The sequence below is a fragment of the Schistocerca cancellata genome, chromosome 9 (assembly GCF_023864275.1).
Source record: "Schistocerca cancellata isolate TAMUIC-IGC-003103 chromosome 9, iqSchCanc2.1, whole genome shotgun sequence".
Classification (NCBI taxonomy): domain Eukaryota; kingdom Metazoa; phylum Arthropoda; class Insecta; order Orthoptera; family Acrididae; genus Schistocerca; species Schistocerca cancellata.
In genome coordinates, this window is record NC_064634.1 from 241,801,816 (window position 1) to 241,825,022 (window position 23,207).

General features: G+C 38.6%; 1 protein-coding gene across 1 annotated transcript in view; it reads left to right on the top strand.

Moving 5' to 3' along the window:
- The window catches only part of LOC126100980 (sodium channel protein Nach-like), a 193,177-nt gene extending 175,016 nt beyond the window's left edge, over positions 1–18,161 (top strand). The window contains exons 9-10 of the mRNA XM_049911644.1: positions 7,686–7,798; positions 17,898–18,161. Of these exons, the coding sequence (XP_049767601.1) occupies positions 7,686–7,798; positions 17,898–18,133 (349 nt within the window). The 3' untranslated portion in view covers positions 18,134–18,161. The remainder of the gene's footprint in view (positions 1–7,685; positions 7,799–17,897) is intronic.
- Positions 18,162–23,207: the final 5,046 nt, after the last annotated feature.

The window sequence follows — 23,207 nt, forward strand, 5'->3', positions numbered from 1 at the left end:
ACATACAGGACTGTGAAAAAGTGGGTTATTTCTGCAGATGTCAACATAAATCTGGAAGAGTTGCAGTATATGTACAAAATGAAATGAGGGATTACATACCATGGACAGTGGACAACTGTACAGGAACTTTTTGAATCAGCAGCAATACAGGCAATGCTCAAAGGGGAAAAGTATTTGATATTAGGGACATACAAACCACCAAACAATCATGTAAAAGGCTTTCTAAAGGAGCTAGAAGTTCTGTTAGACAATGCTGTTAGGTGATTCACACACATAACAGTAGCAAGTGATCTAAGTATTAACACACTGAAGGAAAGCTGTCATACTGGAAGTTTCAGTGGTCTAATCAACACTTATAATCTAACCCTAGTAGTAAATAGTTCCACAAGATGCAGTAAAGACATAGAGACATTAGTAGATCAAATAATTACCATATACTGACAAAAAGTACAGGTCATAAACACAGCCTTTCATGACCACCATGGGATATTAATAGACATATCAGATAACATAGCAATGTCAGAAAAATCTTTAGAGAGTTCTGACAAACAAAGGAAGCAAACCTGCGAAGGCTACAAATATTAATGCAATCTGAATACTGGAGTGATATATACCAAACAGCAAATGTAAATGAGGGATGGCAGTCATTCTCCAAAATATTATCCTATTACATGGATCTTGCATATCCATTAGAATGTAGGAATACAAATGTTAAGGGCAACAAAAATTGGGCCACAGCAGATGTAAAATGAAAGAGGGAAGAGCTAAAACTATGTATGAACAATCTCAGATAAGCCCAACATGAGTGAACTGTTGATGCCTATAGGGGAAATAAGAGATCATGTAAGAAATTGATAAAAGAAACCAAATCAAGTTACTATATAAACAAAATTACAGCTTCTAATAATATCACAAAGACCATATGGTCACACACAAAGGAAGAGAGAGAACATATAGACATAAAAAAATTGAAGACATAACTATAAAGAAAAATAGGAAGGAAATTAGGGACCCTAAAGAAGTCAGTAATATTTTAAATCAACACTACATTGAAGTAATGGACAAATTAATGGAGCAAAACTCTCCTAACACAAAATACATACAAAGTACTCCTCACAAGACAAAAAGTTTGTTCCTCCTCCCAACAAATGAACCTGAATTAATAAAAATAATACACCAGTTAAAAACAAGATATACTGAGGGTCTGCAGTGGCCAAGCAGTTCTAGGCACTTCCCTCCGGAAAAACAAAACCACTACGATTGCAAGTTCGAATCCTGCCTCAGGCATGGATGTGTGTGATGTCCTTAGTTTAGTTAGGTTTAAGTAGTTCTAGGGAACTGATGACCTCAGATGTTAAGTCCCATTGTGCTCAGAGCCATTTGAACCATTACTGAGGGACTAGCTGGTATACATACTAGACTAATTAGCTGCTGCCTGCAGTGGGTGGTGAGGCCTCTGACTTTTCTCATAAACTCAACCATTGGAAAAGGAATATTCCTGATATGTTTAAGAAAGGGTAAAGTGAGCCCTATTTCCAAAGGAGGCAACAAGGAAGATCCAGGAAATTACTGACCAGTAACTATTACACCTGTCTTTTATAAAATAATAGAATTTGGAATTAAAGATAGAACAGTAAATTTTATAGAAAAATGCAATACCTTGAATGATGTCCAGTGTGAGTTTAGGAAGGTAGATCCACCAATACAGCATCAGCTGAATTTATAGCAAGTGTAACTAAGACATTAGACCAACAATAGAAAGTTTATGGCATATTTCTTGACTTTTCAAAAGTTTTTCGATTGTGTATGCCACAACGTATTATTAAAAAAGCTTAAGTGTTATGGTATAGAAGGGAAAGCAGCCAATTATAATCATCAATCGAAAATAGATAACAGTGTGTAGAAATAAAATGTTAATCCTGGATATATTAAATACAGAGTGCTTCAAGGATCAGTGTTGGCACACAACTTTTTGTTTTATAACTAAATAATATGCTCAAAATAGTAGGGGGAAATGCTGTCATGTATGCAGATGACATTTCATTTGTTCTAAGCAATGTTTCCATGTTGTTGTTGTTGTGGTCTTCAGTCCTGAGACTGGTTTGATGCAGCTCTCCATGCTACCCTATCCTGTGCAAAATTCTTCATCTCCCAGTACTTACTGCAACCTACATCCTTCTGAATCTGCTTAGTGTATTCATCTCTTGGTCTCCCTCTACGATTTTTACCCTCCACGCTGCACTCCAATGCTAAATTTGTGATCCCTTGATACTTCAGAACATGGCCTACCAACCAGTCCCTTCTTCTGTCAAGTTGTGCCACAAACTCCTCTTCTCCCCAATTCTATTCAATACATCCTCATTAGCTATGTGATCTACCAATCTAATCTTCAGCATTCTTCTGTAGCACCACATTTTGAAAGCTGCTATTCTCTTCTTGTCCAAACTATTTATCGTCCATGTTTCACTTCTATACCTGGCTACACTCCATACAAAGACTTTCAGAAATGACTTCCTGACACTTAAATCTATACTCAATGTTAACAAATTTCTCTTCTTCAGAAACGCTTTCCTTGCCATTGCCAGTCTACATTTTATATCCCCTCTACTTTGGCCATCGTCAGTTATTTTGCTCCCCAAATATCAAAACTCCTTTACTACTTTAAGTGACTCATTTCGTAATCTAATTCCCTCAGCATCACCTGACTTAATTTGACTACATTCCATTATCCTCGTTTTGCTTTTGTTGATGTTCATCTTACATCCTCCTTTCAAGACACTGTCCATTCTGTTCAACTGCTCTTCCAAGTCCTTTGATGTCTCTGACAGAATTACAATGTCATTGGCAAACCTCAAAATTTTTATTTCTTCTCCATGGATTTTAATACCTACTCCAAATTTTTCTCTTGTTTCCTTTCCTGCTTTCTCAATATACAGATTGAATAACATCGGGGAGAGGCTACAAACCTGTCTTGCTCCCTTTCCAACCACTGCTTCCCTTTCATGCCCCTCGACTCTTATAACTGCCATCTGATTTATGTACAAATTGTAAATAGCCTTTCACTCCCTGTATTTTACCCCTGCCACCTTTAGAATTTGAAAGAGAGTATTCCAGTCAACATTGTCAAAAGCTTTCTCTAAGTCTACAAATGCTAGAAATGTAGGTTTGCCTTTCTTTAATCTTTCTTCTAAGATACGTCATAAGGTCAGTATTGCCTCAGGTGTTCCAATATTTCTACAGAATCCAAACTGATCTTCTCTGAGGTCAGCTTCTACCAGTTTTTCCATTCATCTGTAAAGAATTCGTGTTAGTATTTTGCAGCTGTGACTTATTAAACTGATAGTTCGGTAATTTTCACATCTGTCAAGACCTGCTTTCTTTGAGATTGGAATTATTATATTCATCTTGAAGTCTGAGGATATTTCGCCTGTCTAATACATTTTGCTCACCAGATGGTAGAGTTTTGTCAGGACTGGCTCTCCCAAGGCTGTCAGTAGTTCTAAACGAATGTTGTCTACTCCCATGGCCTTGTTTCGATCCAGGTCTTTCAGTGCTCTGTCAAACTCTTCACGCAGTATCGTATCTCCCATTTCATCTTCATCTACATCCTCTTCCATTTCCATAATATTGTCCTCAAGTACATCGCCCTTGTATAGACCCTCTATATACTCCTTCCACCTTTCTGCTTTCCCTTATTTGCTTAAAACTGGGTTTCCATCTGAGCTCTTGATATTCATACAAGTGGTTCTCTTTTCTCCAAAGGTCTCTTTAATTTTCCTGTAGGCAGTATCTATCTTACCCCTCATGAGATAAGCCTCTACATCCTTACATTTGTCCTCTAGCCATCCCTGCTTAGCCATTTTGAACTTACTGTCGATCTCATTTTTGAGACGTTTGTATTCCTTTTCGCCTGCTTCATTTACTGCATTTTTATATTTTCTTCTTTCATCAGTTTAATTCAATATTTCTTCTGTTACCCAAGGATTTCTACTAGCCCTCGTCTTTTTACCTACTTGTTCATCTGCTGCCTTCACTACTTCATCCCTCAAAGCTGCCCATTCTTCTTATACTGTATTTCTTTCCCCCATTCTTGTCAATTGTTCCCTTATGCTCTCCCTGAAACTCTCTACTTCATCTGGTTTAGTCAGTTTATCCAGGTCCCATCTCCTTAAATTCCCACTTTTTTGCAGTTTCTTCAGTTTTAATCTACAGTTCATAACCAACAGATTGTGGTCAGAGTCCACATCTGCCCCTGGAAATGTCTTACAATTTAAAACCTGGTTTCTAAATCTCTGTCTTACCATTATATAATCTATCTGAAAACTTCTAGTATCTGCAGGCTTCTTCCATGTATACAACGTTCTTTTATGATTCTTGAACCAAGTGTTAGCTATGATTAAGTTATGCTCTGTGCAAAATTCTATCAGATGGCTTCCTCTTTCATTTCTTACCCCCAATCCATATTCATCTACTATGTTTTCTTCTCTCCCTTTTCCTACTCTTGAATTCCAGTCACCCATGACTATTAAATTTTCACCTCCCTTCAGTACCTGAATAATTTCTTTTATCTCATCATACATTTCATCAATTTCTTCATCATTTGCAGAGCTAGTTGGCATATAAACTTGACTACTGTAGTAGGCGTGGGCTTCATCTGTACCTTGGCCGCAATAATGCATTCACTATGCTGTTTGTGGTAGCTTACCCACACTCCTATTTTTTTTATTCATTATTAAACCTACTCCTGCATTACCCCTATTTGATTTTGTGTTTATAACCCTGTATTCACCTGACCAAAAGTCTTGTTTCTCCTGCCACCAAACTTCACTAATTCCCACTATATCTAACTTTAACCTATCCATTTCCCTTTTCAAATTTTCTAATCTACCTGCCCGGTTAAGGGATCTGACATTCCACGCTCCGACCTGTAGAACACCAGTTTTCTTTTTCCTGATAACGACGTGCTTCTGAGTAGTCCCCGCCCTTGAGAACCAAATGGGGGACTATTTTACCTCCGGAATATTTTACCCAAGAGGACGCCATCATCATTTCACTGGAAAGTAAAGTTCCATGCCCTCGTGAGAAATTACGGCTGTAGTTTCCCCTTGCTTTCAGCCGTTTGCAGTACCAGCACAGCAAGGTCATTTTGGTTAGTGTTACAAGGCCAGATCAGTCAATCATCCAGACTGTTGCTCCTGCAACTACTGAAAAGGCTGCTGCCCCTCTTCAGGAACCACACATTTGTCTATCCTCTCAACAGATACCCCTCCATTGTGGTTGCACCTGTGGTACGGCCATCTGTATCGCTGAGGCACGCAAGCCTCCCCACCAACGGCAAGGTCCATGGTTCATGGGGGGAATGTTTCCATAGATAACTTAAAAAAGCAATCTTCTCCAAACATGGACTATGGGAGTAATTATTTTGGAGCAAATAATATTTTTATAAATGTAGATAAAACCACATATTTGCAAATAGATGCAAACAAAACATCTACTGAAACTTCCTGGCAGATTAAAACTGTGTGCCGGACCGAGACTCGAACTCGGGACCTTCGCCTTTCACGGGCAAGTGCTCTACCAACTGAGCTACCCAAGCACGACTCATGCCCCATCCTCACAGCTTTACTTCTGCCAGTATCTCATCTCCTACCTTCTGAAAACATCTACTGGTGACGTCAGCAATATTACTGTCAAGTTTGGATTTTTGAATCTAAAAGAAACAGAAACTTATAAATTCCTGGGTACGACAGGGGATAGATACTTGATATGGGAGAGATAAATAAATAATATTTGTCATAAAGTGAGTTCAAGCATATCTCTAATGAGAAAAATGTCAAGGACTATAAGTGCACAAACACTGCTAACAATGTACTATGGGCCAGTTTGCTGAAAAATTTCACATGGTATCCTGGTATGGGGAGATTCTGCAAATGTGCATATACAAAGTGTACTAAAACTACAAAAGAAGTCTGTAAGATGCATAGCAAAATTATGTCCTAGAGATTCGTGCAGAGATAAGCTCAGGGAACTAAATATACTAGCAGTAGTATCACGACACACATATGAAAAAAATTATTTATGTAAAAAGTAACCAATTGCATTTTTAAACAGTCATAGCTATAACACAAGAAATAATAATGATTATCATGTTGAAGGAAATTGGCTCAAATTAACTGACAAAGAGCCTGTCAAAGCAGGATGCCTTCTATACAACAATTTGCCGAACTATATAAATATGATAGAAATTGTGTCTGTTTTCAAAAAGATATTAAAATCTCACTTGATTAAAATTTGTCCATATAGCAAAAAATTAATGTAACGTACCATGTGTAACTGTGCAAATACGTAAAACTTCCAGAAAGCTAATTATGTATGTGTGTCAGTGTCCTTTGTATTTTTATTTTGGAGGCTTGTTTTGATGAAATCAGTCCTTTTAGTGATATATGCATGTAGATACATATTTCAAACTTCATGTAAACATGATGTGTCCAATACAATTATACAGAATGGTTCACAGACTTAAATAAATAAATAAATAACTCACATTATCTGCTCTGACTCTTGGCAGTAGTTCTGTAGACTTCACTAGTTTGCAGTTTATAAAACACCCTTAACTCCATTGATTTAGATATTATCCTGCAGTTCCAATATCAACTCTCTTGTTAACTTTATCACTGTGAACTGTGTCACTGTACTGTTTTGTCATGTATTTATTGAGGGAAGACATTTTCCTGTATTGGCTGTTTTGTTTTCAAATAACATCTTTTTCATAATTCAACAATTAGGTAATTTTGGGCCCTTTGGCACTATCGAGCTACATCATTGCTGTCAAAAACTGCAATGCATCTAGCATCAGATAGTCGACATGTTGAAAGAGACCTATTATGATGTCCGAAATAAGGGCTTCATACAACCATAGTAGTTACAGGAACAGCTATCTCAGACATGAAATACAGTTGTAAAAAGGATAAAAAATGAGTATGTATTTCATATCTGGGATAGATGAACTACTATGGTTGTCCAAAACCATTATTAGGGACACCATCACATGTGGCTTCTTCCATACATATGTATGGACTTTATTATGCTATATACATCAAACTTTTTTGCTTTGATTTAGCTTGATAATGCCCAAAGGGACAAAATTAGCTAATCACTAAATGAAGTGATTATTTCAAAACAGAAGAGTCTATGCAGGAAAATGATTTCCCTCAAGAAATTCACAGTGGATGCGGACCTGTATATACAAAAGACATTTGTCAGGTAGGTCACATCAAGCTTACAGACTGAATTAATACAGTGTACATCTCACTATCTTAAACAATGCTACTTGTTCCTCTAAAATAGGGGTAGTCAACCTTTTTTACCTACCACCTACTTTTGCATCTCTGTTCACATAGTAAGATTTTTTTAACTTCCACAAGTTCTACAGTAATGGTGATGTACAAAGTAAGAAAGTAATATTATCTTCTAAAATTTATAAAGCCGAAAGTTAAAGCATATGATAATAATTACTTACAGAACAGTTTATGTCAAAATTTTATGAAAACCTTACGAAAATATCCTTAACTCCCAACTGCCTATCACCCAGCATGAAAGCTTGAACACCAACTAGTGGGCAGAAGGAATAAGGTTGACTACCACTGCTCTATAAGCTTTCTATGATGTGATTATCTCCTTTTCAGTGGTGGGAGCACTAATTATGAGAGCTTTGTGTCAGAAATTTCACTTAAAATGCACTCTCTGCCTGTGGAAAGGTTCAAACGAAATGTTGTAAGGACCAAACTGGATTTGGTTGGTGAGTGCTATGGATTAGTCAATTTATTATAAATGTTAATCTTATATGACCATTAAAATAGTGGAATAATCATTTACCATGTTTATTGCAGCTGCTGTTTATAGGATTCAGAATGGGGCATGAATGCAGTTTAGCTGACGTTTAAGCCAGCACAGATTACACATACAAGTGGGTGCATCCACATGGATCTTATTTAGTCTGGTTTAGCATCTGTTCAGACATATTGGTACAAGAACCAGATGAAGTGTCTGGAAATATTTCCCTACCTACTATACTGTTTTCTTGCCTTTAGTTGTCTGTGGTATGCATAGTTTGAAATGGTAGCTAACCAAATGGCAAACTGACCTTCTGCCATGAAGTAGAGTAGGTGGGGGAAAATCAGTTTTTGAATCTATTAGAAAATAGTGATTATGAGTTCAAAGACAACAACTCAGAGGAGAATGGCTGGAATCTCAAGAATGCAGAAGCCTAGCATAGTGATGATAGTATGGGAGTGGAACTTTCAAATATGTTTTGAGACACTGCAGAATTTGAAGATATATGTAATGTAACAATTGTGATGGAACTTATAATGATCAAGAACCTGCAATGGTCACAGTAAAGTAACTTAGAAATCCACATGGCATGCAATGTCATGCATTTATGAGAAAAGACTGTTTATTCATCCTACAAACAATACACCAATGTACTTCTTTAGTCTACTGCTTACAGATTATAATTGATGATACAAATGACAATGCATTGACTGCATTTCTGAGCAATATGAGGGATGGATCTAGGATCTGTAACTGGGAACCTGCAAGTATAGAAGAACAGAAATTTTCCCAGTATACTGAATACTCTTGAAGTTTGCATTTCTGCCATCGAGCATGCTGCCTGTTGGTGGTGTGATTTGTGTTGCAGTTACAAAAATGGTACATATGCAAAACACATATATCAGATTAACAAATTGTGCAACACAGGGAGCCAGTGTCAGCCTTTGAATGCTCACCTCAATATGTCTGGCAGGTGCCCTTATGAAATATCGTATGTGGCAGAAAATGAGGACCAGTTGCACTCCTTAAACATAATAAAGTATAGAAGAATTATGTGTCTTCTTTGAATTTTTATTATACATGAGTAACATAAAATTCATCTGATTACAAGCCTACTGAAAAGAAGATCTGCTGCTTGAAAATAGAGGATCAGCAATGAGCGTGTGCAGACAGATTTACAAATATCATATATTCATTACATAATTACATAAAAGCAACTTGCACACACATCTGCAGTCTCAGAGAGCTGTGTGATCTCAGCTCCCTGAGACTGCAGATGTGTGTGCAAGTTGTGTGTGTGTGTGTGTGTGTGTGTCTACTGCTGACAAAGGCCTTAATGGCCAAAAGCTTTAATTGTGTGAATCATTTTATTGTGCCTATCACAACTTAGCATCTCCGCTATATGGTGAGTAGCAACTTTCCTTCTCTTGTATTGTTACATTACATCCTGGATTTTCCATTGTTTGATATATTCATTACACTTTGCTAAAAATCCTCAGCTAGGGCACCTGGAACCAGACAAATGAAATGTATTATCTGGAAGGAGACTTATCTTGAGACGAAGCAATGACTTATTGGAGGGGAAGATCATACTTAGATAATATACACAAGACAAAAGATGTAAATATGTCACTGAGATGTACATGCTGAACATTTCAGATCATTTTTAAATAAATGTGCTGCGTACAGAGGGATTCTTGATAATATGGAAGGAAAAAATTATTCTGATATGAGATGTTTACTTTGCATTTATTGCAGGAGAAGCTGTATGATTTATCATATTAATTAAGGGCATAGTGTGGATTTCGACAACAGTGATGGTAATGAAGTTTGAAATTTTGAATACTGGATCTTCACCCTACATCTACATCTACATCCACATCCATACTCCCCAAGCCATCAGATGGTGTGTGGCGGAGGGTACCCTGAGTACCTCTATCGGTTCTCCCTTCTATTCCAGTCTCATATTGTTCATGGAAAGAAGGATTGTCGGTACGCTTCTGTGTGGGCTCTAATCTCTCTGATTTTATCCTCATGGTCTCTTCGTGAGATATACGTAGGAGGGAGCAATATACTGCTTGATTCTTCAGTGAAGGTATGTTCTCAAAACTTTAACAAAAGCCTGTACCGAGCTACTGAGCATCTCTCCTGCAGAGTCTTCCACTGGAGTTTATCTATCATCTCCGTAACGCTTTCGTGATTACTAAATGATCCTGTAAAGAAGCATGCTGCTCTCCGTTGGATCCTCTCTGGTACCCTATCTGGTACGGATCCCACACTGGTGAGCAGTATTCAAGCAGTGGGCAAACAAGCGTACTGTAACCTACTTCCTTTGTTTTCAGATTGCATTTCCTTAGGATTCTTCCAATGAATCTCAGTCTGGCATCTGCTTTACCGATGATCAACTTTATATGATCATTCCATTTTAAATCACTCCTAATGCGTACTCCCAGATAATTTATGGAATTAACTGCTTCCAGTTGCTGACCTGCTATTTTGTAGCTAAATGATAAGGGATCTATTTTTCTATGTATTCACAACACATTACACTTTTCTACATTGAGATTGAATTGCCATTCCCTGCACCATGCGTCAATTTGCTGCAGATCCTCCTGCATTTCAGTATAATTTTTCATTGTTACAACCTCTCGATACACCACAGCATCATCTGCAAAAAGCCTCAGTGAACTTCTGATGTCATCCACAAGGTCATTTATGTATATTGTGAATAGCAACGGTCCTATGACACTCCCCTGCGGCACACCTGAAATCACTCTTACTTCAGAAGACTTCTCTCCATTGAGAATGACATGCTGCATTCTGTTATCTAGGAACTCTTCAATCCAATCACACAATTGGTCTGATAGTCCATATGCTCTTACTTTGTTCATTAAACGACTGTGGGGAACTGTATCGAACACCTTGCAGAAGTCAAGAAACACGGCATCTACCTGTGAACCCATCTCTATGGCCCTCTGAGTCTCGTGGACAAATAGTGCAAGATGGGTTTCACACGACCGTCTTTTTCGAAACCCATGCTGATTCCTACAGAGTAGATTTCTAGTCTCCAGAAAAGTCATTATACTTGAACATAATATGCATTCCAAAATTCTACAACTGATCGACGTTAGAGATATAGGTCTATAGTTCTGCACATCTGTCCGACGTCCCTTCTTGAAATCAGGGATGACCTGTGCCCTTTTCCAATCCTTTGGAATGCTACACTCTTCTAGAGACCTACGGTACACCGCTGCAAGAAGGGGGGCAAGTTCCTTCGCGTACTTTGTGTAAAATTGAACTGGTATCCCATCAGGTCCAGCAGCCTTTCCTGTTTTGAGCGATTTTAATTGTTTCTCTATCCCTCTGTTGTCTATTTTGATATCTACCATTTTGTCATCTGTGCAACAATCTAGAGAAGGAACTACAGTGCAGTCTTCCTCTGTGAAACAGCTTTGGAAAAAGAAATTTAGTATTTCGGCCTTTAGTCTGTCATCCTCTGTTTCAGTACCATTTTGGTCACAGAGTGTCTGGACATTTTGTTTTGATCCACCTACCGCTTTGACATAAGATGAAAATTTCTTAGGATTTTCTGCCAAGTTGGTACATAGAACTTTACTTTCGAATTCATTGAATGCCTCTCGCATAGCCCTCCTCACACTACATTTCGCTTCGCGTAATTTTTGTTTGTCTGCAAGGCTTTGGCTATGTTTATGTTTGCTGTAAAGTTCCCTTTGCTTCCGCAGCAGTTTTCTAACTTGGTTGTTGTACCACAGCGGCTCTTTTCCATCTCTTACGATCTTGCTTGGCACATACTCATCTAACGCATATTGTACGATGGTTTTGAACTTTGTCCACTGATCCTCAACACTATCTGTACTTGAGACAAAACTTTTGTGTTGAGCCATCAGGTACTCTGTAATCTGCTTTTTGTCACTTTTGCTAAACAGAAAAATCTTCCTACCTTTTTTAATATTTCTATTTACGGCTGAAATCATCAATGCAGTAACCGCTTTATGATCGCTGATTCCCTGTTCTGCATTAACTGTTTCAAATAGTTCGGGGCTGTTTGTCACCAGAAGGTCTAATATGTTATTGCCACGAGTCGGTTCTCTGTTTAACTGCTCAAGGTAGTTTTCAGATAAAGCACTTAAAAAAATTTCACTGGATTCTTTGTCCCTGCCACCCGTTATGAACGTTTGAGTCTCCCAGTCTATATCTGGCAAATTAAAATCTCCACCCAGAACTATAACATGGTGGGGAAATCTACTCGAAATATTTTCCAAATTATCCTTCAGGTGTTCAGCCATAACAGCTGCTGAGCCAGGGGGCCTATAGAGACATCCAATTACCATGTCTGAGCCTGCTTTAACAGTGACCTTCACCCAAATTATTTCACATTTCGGATCTCCGTCAATTTCCTTCGATACTATTGCACTTCTTATCGCTATAAACATGCCTCCCCCTTCACTGTGCAGCCTGTCTCTGCGGTGTACATTCCAATCTGAGTTTAGGATTTCATTACTGTTTACGTCTGGTTTCAGCCAACTTTCTGTCCCTAGTACTATATGGGCATTGTGACCGTTTATTAATGAGAGTAGTTCTGGGACCTTTCTATAGATGCTCCTGCAGTTTACTATTAGCACATTAATATTGTTATTCCCTGTTGCATTTTGCCTACTCCTACCTTGCTGCGCCTCAAGAGGCATTTTGTAGGGCCTAGGGAGGGAATTCTCTAACCTAAAAAACTTCCATGTGCACTCCACACGTACTCCGCTACCCTTGTAGCAGCTTCCGGCATGTAGTGCACGCCTGACCTATTCAGAGGGACCCTACATTTCTCCACCCGATAGCGGAGGTCAAGAAATTTGCACCCCAGATCTCCGCAGAATCGTCTGAGCCTCTGGTTTAACCCTTCCACTCGCCTCCAAACCAGAGGACCGCGATTGGCTCTGGGAACGATACTACAAATAGTTAGCTCTGATTCCACCCTGCAAGCTAGGCTTTCCGCCTTCACCAATTCCACCAACCGCCTGTACGAACTGAAGATGACCTCTGAACCCAAACGGCAGGAGTCATTGATGCCGACATGAGCAACAATTTGCAGTCGGGTGCACCCAGTGCTCTCTATCACTGCCGGCAGGGCCTCCTCCACATCTTGGATGAGACCCCCCGGCAAGCAGACAGAGTAAACACTGGCCTTCTTCCCCGACCTTTCTGCTATTTCCCTAAGGGGCTCCATCACCCGCCTAACATTGGAGCTCCCGATAACTAATAACCCCCCCCCCCCCACCCCCCTTTTGCCTGGTCGGACCTTGCTGAAGGAGCAGCCACTTGTCCACCCACAGGCAGAGCGGGCGATGCCACACGGCCAGCCTCCACATTTACCCTCCGCCTTGTGCGCCGCGAATGCCGCTGAACCTGCCACTTCCCTTGGGGAGAAGGTGGCCCAACCGCGCCCGGTACCCACGAAGATGTCTCGACAGCAGGGACAGTGGGTGAAGCATGTAACACCTGAGGTGTACCATGCGATGCACCAGACTCCCCACTGCTGCTACACTCCGAGGCAGCGGCCTGAAGACGGCTGACCGCAGCCATCAACACGCTCAGCTGTTGGCGAACAGTGGCCAGCTCCTTCTGCGTCCGTAGACAGGAGGAGCACACCCTAAATCTGTGCCCATCTTACTCCCACCACACACCCTGTTAGTCACCATTGATGACACCTCCCTCTACACCAAAATCCCCCATGAACAAGGTCTGTCTACCTCTGAACATTTCCTCAGTCAGTGCCCACATGATTCCTAACCTATGACACATTTCCTGCTCGTCTTACTCAACTTTATACTTACCAACAACTACTTCACATTTGAGGAACAGATGTATAAACATGTCAGTGGTACAGCCATGGGAACCAGGATGGCTCCTTCCTATGCCAGTCTGTTCATAGGTAGCTTGGAGAGGGTTTTCCTGGGATCCATAAGCATTCAGCCCCTGGTTTGGTTAGATACATTGAAGACATCTTTACCATATGGACTCATGGTGACCTGTCAAAATTCCTGGATCTCTAAGTACATTCTCCCAATTAAATTTCACATGGTCCTATTCTGAATCCCTAGCAATTTCCTTGGTGTTGATCTCATCTTGCACAAAGGTCAGCTAAGCAGTTCTGTTCACATTGAACCTACTAACAAACAACAGTTCTTACATTTTGATAGTTGCCATTCTTTCCATGTCAAACATTCCCTCCCATGCAGTCTTATCATTTGAGACAATCATATTTGTTCAGACACAGACTCTTTACAGCAGTACAGCACTATCCTCAACTCAGCCTTCAGTGGGTGTAATTACCTCACCATCATTGTTCAGCAGCAGATTTCCCAGGCCATCACATCCAATCCTGGCACTGCTGAACCAAAAAAAATAAAAAAAAATTAGGAATACACCACTTGCCACTCAGTATTATCCTGGTCTTGAATGTATTAATCAGCTACTATGACAAGACTATGACTTCCTAAAATTATTCCCTGAAATGAGGTCCATTCTGTGTGACATTTCGCCCACCACAACTGTAATAGCTTTTCTTCATCCTTCTAATCTCTGCAATATCCTCATCAGCCCCTATGCTCCTTCTGCAACCATTTCTCTGCCCTATAGCTCCTAAGCCTGTGACTGCTCCTGCTGCAAGACTTGTGCTATGCACCTTTCCACCACCACCTATATCAGCCCTGTAATGGATAAAACATATACTGTTGAAGGGAGCATCAACTGTGAAAAGCACATGTCATATATCAGCTGTTATGCGAACACTATTCAGCATTTTACTTAACTCGACAACTACCAAGTTATCAGTTAGGATGAATGGATATAAGCAGAGGGTGTATGCTAGCAACACAAAATATCCTGTTGCAGAGCGTGTTCTACAATATGACCTTGGTGCCTATTTCACCGCACATGCTGTCTGGATTATTCCTCCAGATACCTGTTTCTCAGAATTCCACAGGTGGGAACTGGTACTACAACATGTCCTTGGTTCTCACCACCCACCTAGCCTTAATTTATGTTAATTTCTTTGGCTTCAGCATTTCTTCACAGAAACTATTCCTTTCTTCATTCCCTTTTAGTTTTCTATATCTTTCATTTTCTGATTTGTTCGTTTTTCGCCATCCCCCTCCTGCCTCTATCGCATACGATGCACTTAGCTTTTCATTCTTACTAACTCATGCATGATGTTTTAGCAGTAATCTTCCATCTTTAAGCTCTCAGGTTTTCAAATCTTATCTGATGCAGTCCTCAAAAATCAGTAAGTCTCCTCTGACCCTGGGTTTTGGGTGACTTTTCCAAACTCTACCAATTTCCTAAACCTCATCAGTCCTTTACCATCACCTGGATTAGGAACTGGAGTAGATAGTAGTCGGTGGATGTATGGTGTAAGTTTTTACTGTGGGGATGGTCCCACAGGGAAGGGATAAAGTTTCCCAAACCATTATCCCTACCCCAAGGTTCCTACCCATGCAGTCATCCACACAGTAAAAACCTGTACTGTGCACCTACCCACTACCACCTATTCCATCCACAGACTGATAAATCCTACAGTGTGGAAGGCAGAGCAACTGGTGTAAACACATACATTGTTTGTCATTTAACTTATGTTCTCTGCACAGTGTTTCATGTGAGCATGCCACATCTAAACTGGCTAAGCACATGAATAGGCATAGAAAAACTGTTCTGGGGACCCAGTAGCTAGTTGCAAGACATGCTCTACAGCATGACTTCAGTAGCCTGAGTGCTTCTACATGACAAGAGCTATTCAGATTCTCCCAAATGTTGCTATTTTCCTACAACTCTGGAAATCAGAACTTCTCTTCAGCACATTTTTTCATTCCAACACACTCCTATACTTATGACTTCTCATCTCTTGTTCCCCTATTGCATCTTTACCTTTTTCTGTCTCTTATCACCTCTGGATTGAATCTGGCATAATGCTTACCCATGTATCACCACAACCTGCCCTCTCTGCTCCTCCCCTTCCACCTTTGTCCAACCATGTCCTTATTACAGTTGGGTCACTCTCATACTGGAGTCTGAGTCACCTGCTCTTACTTTTTAATCTCCCTTAACCTATCCCTCTCTCCTTCCAGAGGAGCTGAGGGGAGAACTCTTCATTTCAAGAGCTAGCTGGTGCGTCCCTTTTACTTTTGTATGTGCCTATCAATGGTGCTACACATTTAGCCACCTGAAGATAAATATTGATCAGTAATGACATTTCAGCAAGTTGAGTGGTAGGGGCCAGCTGCCACCCAATCTCAGTTCTTTCTCAAGCATCACATGCTTACTGTGTTGCCAATTTTGTTGGTACATGCAGAACCTAGGCTAGCGTGGCTGGCTTTATGCTGGCCACACTGTCCCACACAACTGCAGTCTGTCAATCATAAAGGAATTTTGTTTGGAGTACAGTTTTCTTTCTTTATTTAATTATCCCTCACAATATTAAGAATTTTTCCTTAATGGTTGGAAGATGCTATACATAATTGTGCTATGACCTGTAAAACATATAAATAAACATTAAACATTGAATTTTACTTAACAGTTATGTGTGTACATTTAAATGTAGGGGAAACAGTCATAACATAAGAACACTGATTGCCTGATGAAAAAGTGAAGTACCCAGAAAACATGGACAGATGTTAATGGAACTTCATGCATATACCCACCATGATTCTGCATGTAAAAGATGATAGTTGCAATTCTCTGTGACAGTTAGAATGGTCACTAGAGTGCACTGGAGTTGTTCATGTTGAGTGTTGTTACTAGGCCTGGTAGAGTATATAAGGGACATGAACACCATTAAATGCTGAGTGATCATCTTGAAGGACAATGTGACAACATTATTAGCACCCAACAGAGTTTGAAAGGGGCCTCAAGATGGGTCTCCATTTGGCCAGCTTTTCTAACTGTGCAATATCCAGTTTTGTGGGGCATTCAGATGTGACAGTGGCCTGATATTGGGCTGCATGGGAATATTTGGGCAGGCATACAAATCGTCAAGGTTCTAGTCAAGCATGTCTGATCACCAGTTCACCACAAGAAATGTTCACACACTGTAACCCCTGCACATCTGTACCCGTCACCTGAGAACAAGTAATGATTTCCCTGCAACATTCTGTGTCTTCCCGCACGATTGGTGGAGACTAGCTGCAGCCCAGTTAGGGAACTACTTTCACTTGCGTAGGATGTCTTTAACACTTTAACACAAATCACTGCTTTTGGAGTTGTGCCATGACTGGCAAGCATGGACTCATGGACTGCAGATGGATGGCACTAACCTGGATGGCCACCATTGGTGATTATGCTGGCAACATGGAGAGAGATCCTATTCTTCCAATATTTTGGAGAGGCATAGTGATGTTACGCATGGTATTGTGGTGTGGAGAGCCATTGTATGTGACCTCATTCAGGCGATGGCTGGTAGCGACTGAGGGAATTCTGACCGCACAACAGTACACCACATACATCCTGTGCCCTCACAAGTTAAGTCCCATGTGACAGTATCAGGGCACTGTTTTTACAGGATAGCACTCATCTACATGAGATATTTGTCTCTATGAACACTCTGCTTGATGTTCACATACTCCATGGCCAGCAAGATTTGCAGCAACTGGTAGAACATGTGTGAGACCAGCATGGATGTCAACTCCATCCCAGTGTCAGTATCTGGTGTATTGAGGAGACTTACAACAGCTGCAGAAAAGCTCATCTCATGAGAGGATACAATGGCTTTATGACACCCTTCTCAAACAAGTCAGTGTATGCTTCCAGACTAGAGGGGGTGCAACATCTTACTGATAAGTATAATGACAATCCCTTGTAAGTTTCACTTGATTGTTTCATGAAATTACATTATGACTAATATCATAATAAAGAAGTGCTCTAATTAGCTTAGTCACAGAAGTCAATTTTTCTTTATGGACTTCAGTCTTGTGAATTTACGTTCTTGTTTGCCTATACCTTAAGAATACCTTTAAATATACAACTTAATGAATGAATAAAACTTCTGATTTTCTTTTCAGTATCAATAGGAGGGACTGCTGGATTTTTCCTTGGAGCAAGTTTGCTCAGTGTTGTTGAATTTGTAATGTATTTTTTTGTGAGAAGTATTTACCATTGTGTAAATATAAATGACTCTAATGCAAACAAAAATCATAGAATGAAGGTAATCTCACATGAAACAGAGTTTGCCAAGCCTTTCAGCAATAATTTTAAGCAGCAAATCAGATACCCTTCTCCATGGGATTTTCAGAAGTAATTCTCATTTCATGTGGTTTAGCAATATTATCAACTAGAATCTATGTTGCTCATGAAATAATATACTTTATCAACTTTTATTAATATGTAATAAGCAACTCCATGTTATTACAATGCTATACATGCTATATGTTATATAATGTCACATTGGCAGTAGAGATAACAATATCATTGATATCTTGTTACTTGTACAATTAATCCCATATTTGCTTGATTAGTGTTAATTTTCATAATATAATGTGCAAGATATTTTCTAAGCAGGTGCCATATGATTTAGTACTGTACTTAAATTGAAACATAAATCTTGCTGCTTATTTACATTATTCTATTAGATGTTGCACAAATCTGTATTGAGGATCTGTAGTTTATTTATTTTATTTATTTATTGAGTCATTTGATCATATGTAGTACAGTGTACAGGATGACATTGGACTTATTACTAAGTGCAAAATGATACATATTTAAATAATCATTTTTCAACATGCTACCAATTTCAATAGTTGTAGTTCTTACAATGATACAATGTTAAAAATTACAGTAGCTTTAATTCTTAACTGTTATTCTGGTCCAAGTATTCTTTTACTGAGTAGAAACAGTGGTACTGTAGATATTCTCTGACAGATCTTTCAAAAGCATTAATATTTTGTATGCATTTTATACTACTTGATAGTCTATTATAGAGTTTAATACCCAGATATCATGTAACTTTTTTGATACAAACTGGTATTGGCTGGGGGTACATGCAAGTTATATTTTATTCGAGTATTATAATCATGTATATCTTTGTTTTTTAAAGTATTATCATCATTTCCAATCATATACTTTTTTACATACATTAGTGTGTCAACAATAAACATACACGGTAGAGGTAGTATATTCAGTGCTTTAAATATTGGTTTGCAGGACTGTCGAGCACCACTCCCTGTCATAATCCTAATGGCTCTTTTTTGTATTCTGAAAGTCCCTGGAGCTGCTGGGGAATTTCCCCAGAATACGAGTCCATACTTGAGATGGGCATTGAAGTCTCTTTGTAGCTTCATCATTTGCAATAGGGTGTTGATTGATTTTTATTTCTGGATATATCAATGTGGTGTTTTGGTGGTTATGGAAATTTAAGGCTACTGTTTTGTTGTAGTTTATTATCAACTGATTTTCTGCTGTCCAGTTACTTAGATGTTTTGTAACTGTGTTTACTTCTACTTGTATATCTTCATTTCTTGCTGCTTTTATCAGTATTGTTGTGTCGTCAGCAAACAGTATTACTTTGTGGGAATCAATATGTATATCCAAATCATTGATATATAACAAGAAAAGTAGGGGTCCCATTACCGACCCTTGTGGTACCCCGTAAGTGACTGGGCTTTCTGATGATACATATTCTGTGATTATTCGTGCTTTATCATCTATATGTCTGATGGATGCTTTTTGTTTACGGTCACTGAGAAATGAACGAATCCAATCATTTGCCAACCCCCTAATTCCATAGTGCTCTAGCTTCTTCAATAGGGTTTTGTGGTTTACCATATCAAAGGCTTTGGTTAGGTCCAAAAATATACCTGTTGTTTGTTGTTTTTCATCTATTGTTTTTAATACAGTAGATATGCATTCATAGATTGCTGTCTCTGTTGATTTCTTGCTTCTAAAGCCGAGTTGAGTATTAGATAGCACACTATTTTTGTTTATAAATTTTAACAACTTACTACACATAATTTTTTCTATTACTTTTGAGAAACAGGATGTTAATGTAATGGGACGATAGTTTATTACTTCATCTTTGTCACTAGCTTTGAAAATAGGGATGACTTTTGATGTTTTTAGTTGATCTGGAAAGATGCCTGACTCTAGAGAACAGTTGCATAAGTGAGTAAGGGGGCCAATTATATTTTGTATACAGAGTTTTAAGATTCTTTTCGGTATACCATCAATTCCTGCTGAGTATGTTGTCTTTAGTTCTCTGACAGCCTTCAATGTCTCCTCCCTGCTTACTTGGTCCACAAACATTGAAAATTTATTACTGTTGCACTTATTTACCACTTGATTTTGAGTTGAACTAAAATTAGTTTTTATTAAATTTTGAGCTATCCCAGTGAAGTATTTGTTGAATATGTTTGCTGTTTCTGTAGGCTGTAAAATCTTTTTATTTTTGTGTATCAAGACAATGTTCTCCTCAATTCTCTTATTTTTGCCAGTTTCTTTTTTAATGATGTCCCACATAGCTTTCACTTTATTTGTAGAATTATTTATGTAGTAATCATTGTACATTCTTTTTGCCTGTTTAATGACCTTTTGTAAGATTTTAGTGTATGTTTTGTAGTGAGTATGCATTTCCTCAGTGGCATTATTTTCTTTTCACATTTTGTGGGGCTCCCTTTTTTTCTGGCAAGAAGTTCTGATTCCCTTAGTAATCCAACCCTTTCCTCTTGTCTTCTCTCTTATATTTACCATTTTTTGAGGGAAGGCTGTATCAAAATGCTTTACCATTTTTTCTAAAAAAATATTGAATTTTGAATTCAGATTTTGCTTTTCATAGACATCAGACCAGTCTTCAGTATGCAATAGTGAGTTAAAGTGGTCAATGCTTTTCTGCCTGTAGATCCTTCTCTTGAACTTTAGTAAGTTATTCTTAACAGATCTTCCTTCCTTTGTGGTGGTAAGTATTTGATCTTTGTGGTCACTGTATCCTGTGTTAAACACTTTCACTGACCACTCCAATTTCTCTTTATCAATCAGGATTTGATCTAAACCTGGTTGGTGTTATTCTCGTTGCAACTTTAACTGTGGCCGTAAGGTTATGTGTTTTAATGAGATTTCCAAGGGCGGTTTTCTGTTTACATTTACTAAGAAAATCTATGTTAAAGTCACCACATACTACAACATAACACCTTGTTTTATGCAGCTTATTTTTAAAAAATTCCATTTTTTCTAAAAATACCTCAAACTTTCCCGTTGGAGAGCGGTACGCTGTAGCTATTATCAAACCTAATTTCGGAATTTTTATCACTGTCATCTCAAAGTCTTTTTCACAACTTAGGGAGGTGACATTATCTATTTTAGTAAACTCTATATTATCTTTTACATATATGGCTACACCTCCATAGTGACCACTAGGTCTACAATAGTACTCAGTCAGAGTGAAATTGTGTAGGCAGACAGATTTAATTAAGTTCTCGTCAAGCCAGTGTTCTGAAAGACACATTACAGAAATATCCTCTATTTCATGCATTAATAAAATATTTAGTTCTTCTACTTTATTGCTTAGGGACTGAACATTTTGGTGAAAGATCTTTATTACAGAATTTGTGGGAAAATCTACAGTACCACCTACCTTTAGTTTAAATGTTTCTTGTTTGTGCAATTTGTAGCTACTGCTTTTGGCAGTAAAAAATCATTCAGATGAGGAGGCTGCCTGATGTTTCTTCTAGTTGGGCGAGATGAGGCTTCCCTAGTGACCCATTTCTCCAAGGTACTCTGACCTGCAATCTTCTTGTGCTTCTTGTCACTCTTGTTTACAAGACGGCAGATTTCTTCACCCAAGAACTGTTTACCATAGTAATTCAAATGTAGGCCGTGACTGGTATGCATGTCTCTGTTTAATGTACTGACATCTATTAGATTCACATAAGGATATTTTTTGCACAGTTCATTTATCTCAATGTTCACTCTTTCTATCAGTTTGTTTACACATGACCAGGGCAGTAAGTCATACCTATGGGGTTGATTTACCACAGTTACATTTGTTTTGTTTAATTTGGGCAGTACACTGTCGAGAACTGTGATGAGTATTTTACCTTTATCTCTGCCAACGTCGTATGCGCCTGCACATATCACGACACAGTCATTGAAGTCAAGGTTTTCACATGATTTTGCATGAGACTTCGTAACTTCTTCCATTCCTGCCCCTGGCTTTATAAAGGCTTTTACGCTTAGGTTTGACTGTTTGTCTGTCACTTTTTCCACCAGTTGACAACCGTGACTATTGGCAAAAATTAGTACTTTTTTGTCTTTTTTGCATTGGTCATGTTTTGAAACACTAGTAGATTTCATGGAACGTGACTCCTGCCGTTTTTTAATAGTTTCTGGAGTCACTTGTTTTTCAGCTACGCTGTTTCCAGACTTGTTTGGAGTTTTGTTTGAAGCAGTTACTTTGATATGTCCAAGTTTTGGCTTGTGGCTGGTGAACGTTTTTCGTTTACTTCACTGGTGTCCGATGTTGTTTGGAGCTTGTGTTGATAATGTTCTTCTTGATTACTACAGTCCCGATTTTCCAACTGTTTCTCTAGTTGGATTACAGTCCTTTTTAGTTCTTCTATTTCACTATTTCTTGCGGATATCACAATACGAAAGTCGTCACAATGTTTACACTTGTTGTGCACTGAACTTGCTTCCGTCTTTTCACTTGCTTTCGATCTTGTGATGGTTTCATGTACGTTTTTTACTTTTAACTTACAGCAATAACATTTCCCTAGTTGGATTAAACTAGTTTTTCTGCACTGGTTGCATATAAACTCATTTTGTTTCATGATTTTCACGGAACTCGAATTTCGCGTACCTTTTTTCACCGCCATTGTTTGATCATGCATTGATTGCATTGATTGCACATAACAATAGTTGTAAGGGAATATTGATGGAACATTGTTATGATTCCAAAGTGATGTCATAAGGGACACATGAATGAAAACTTGCACTGTTACATGAAATTAAGACTCACTGTTATACAGAAAATATTTAAATTATGGGGAGTAAGTTTGTGTATTAGTAGAAAAGTTACCTGAAGAATAAAATGTTATGGATATCTGTGGTTATCAATAAATCCATTCCCATTTCATGGAGGAAATGTTGTCGCACTCTATTTACTGTGAGGATCAACTGACATTAAATTTTCTAAATATTTGTCTTTCTTATAAAGAGGATAATGGATCTTCTGTGACAACATAATAAACAGATATACCCTGTCTCTTAAAAATGGATAATAGGAATTTATTGTTCATGATTTCTAAAAAATCTGGTATATTAAGTTCATCTAGTTGAAAAGTCTTGTATTATGCCTAATTAACATATTTTCCTACAGAATGACA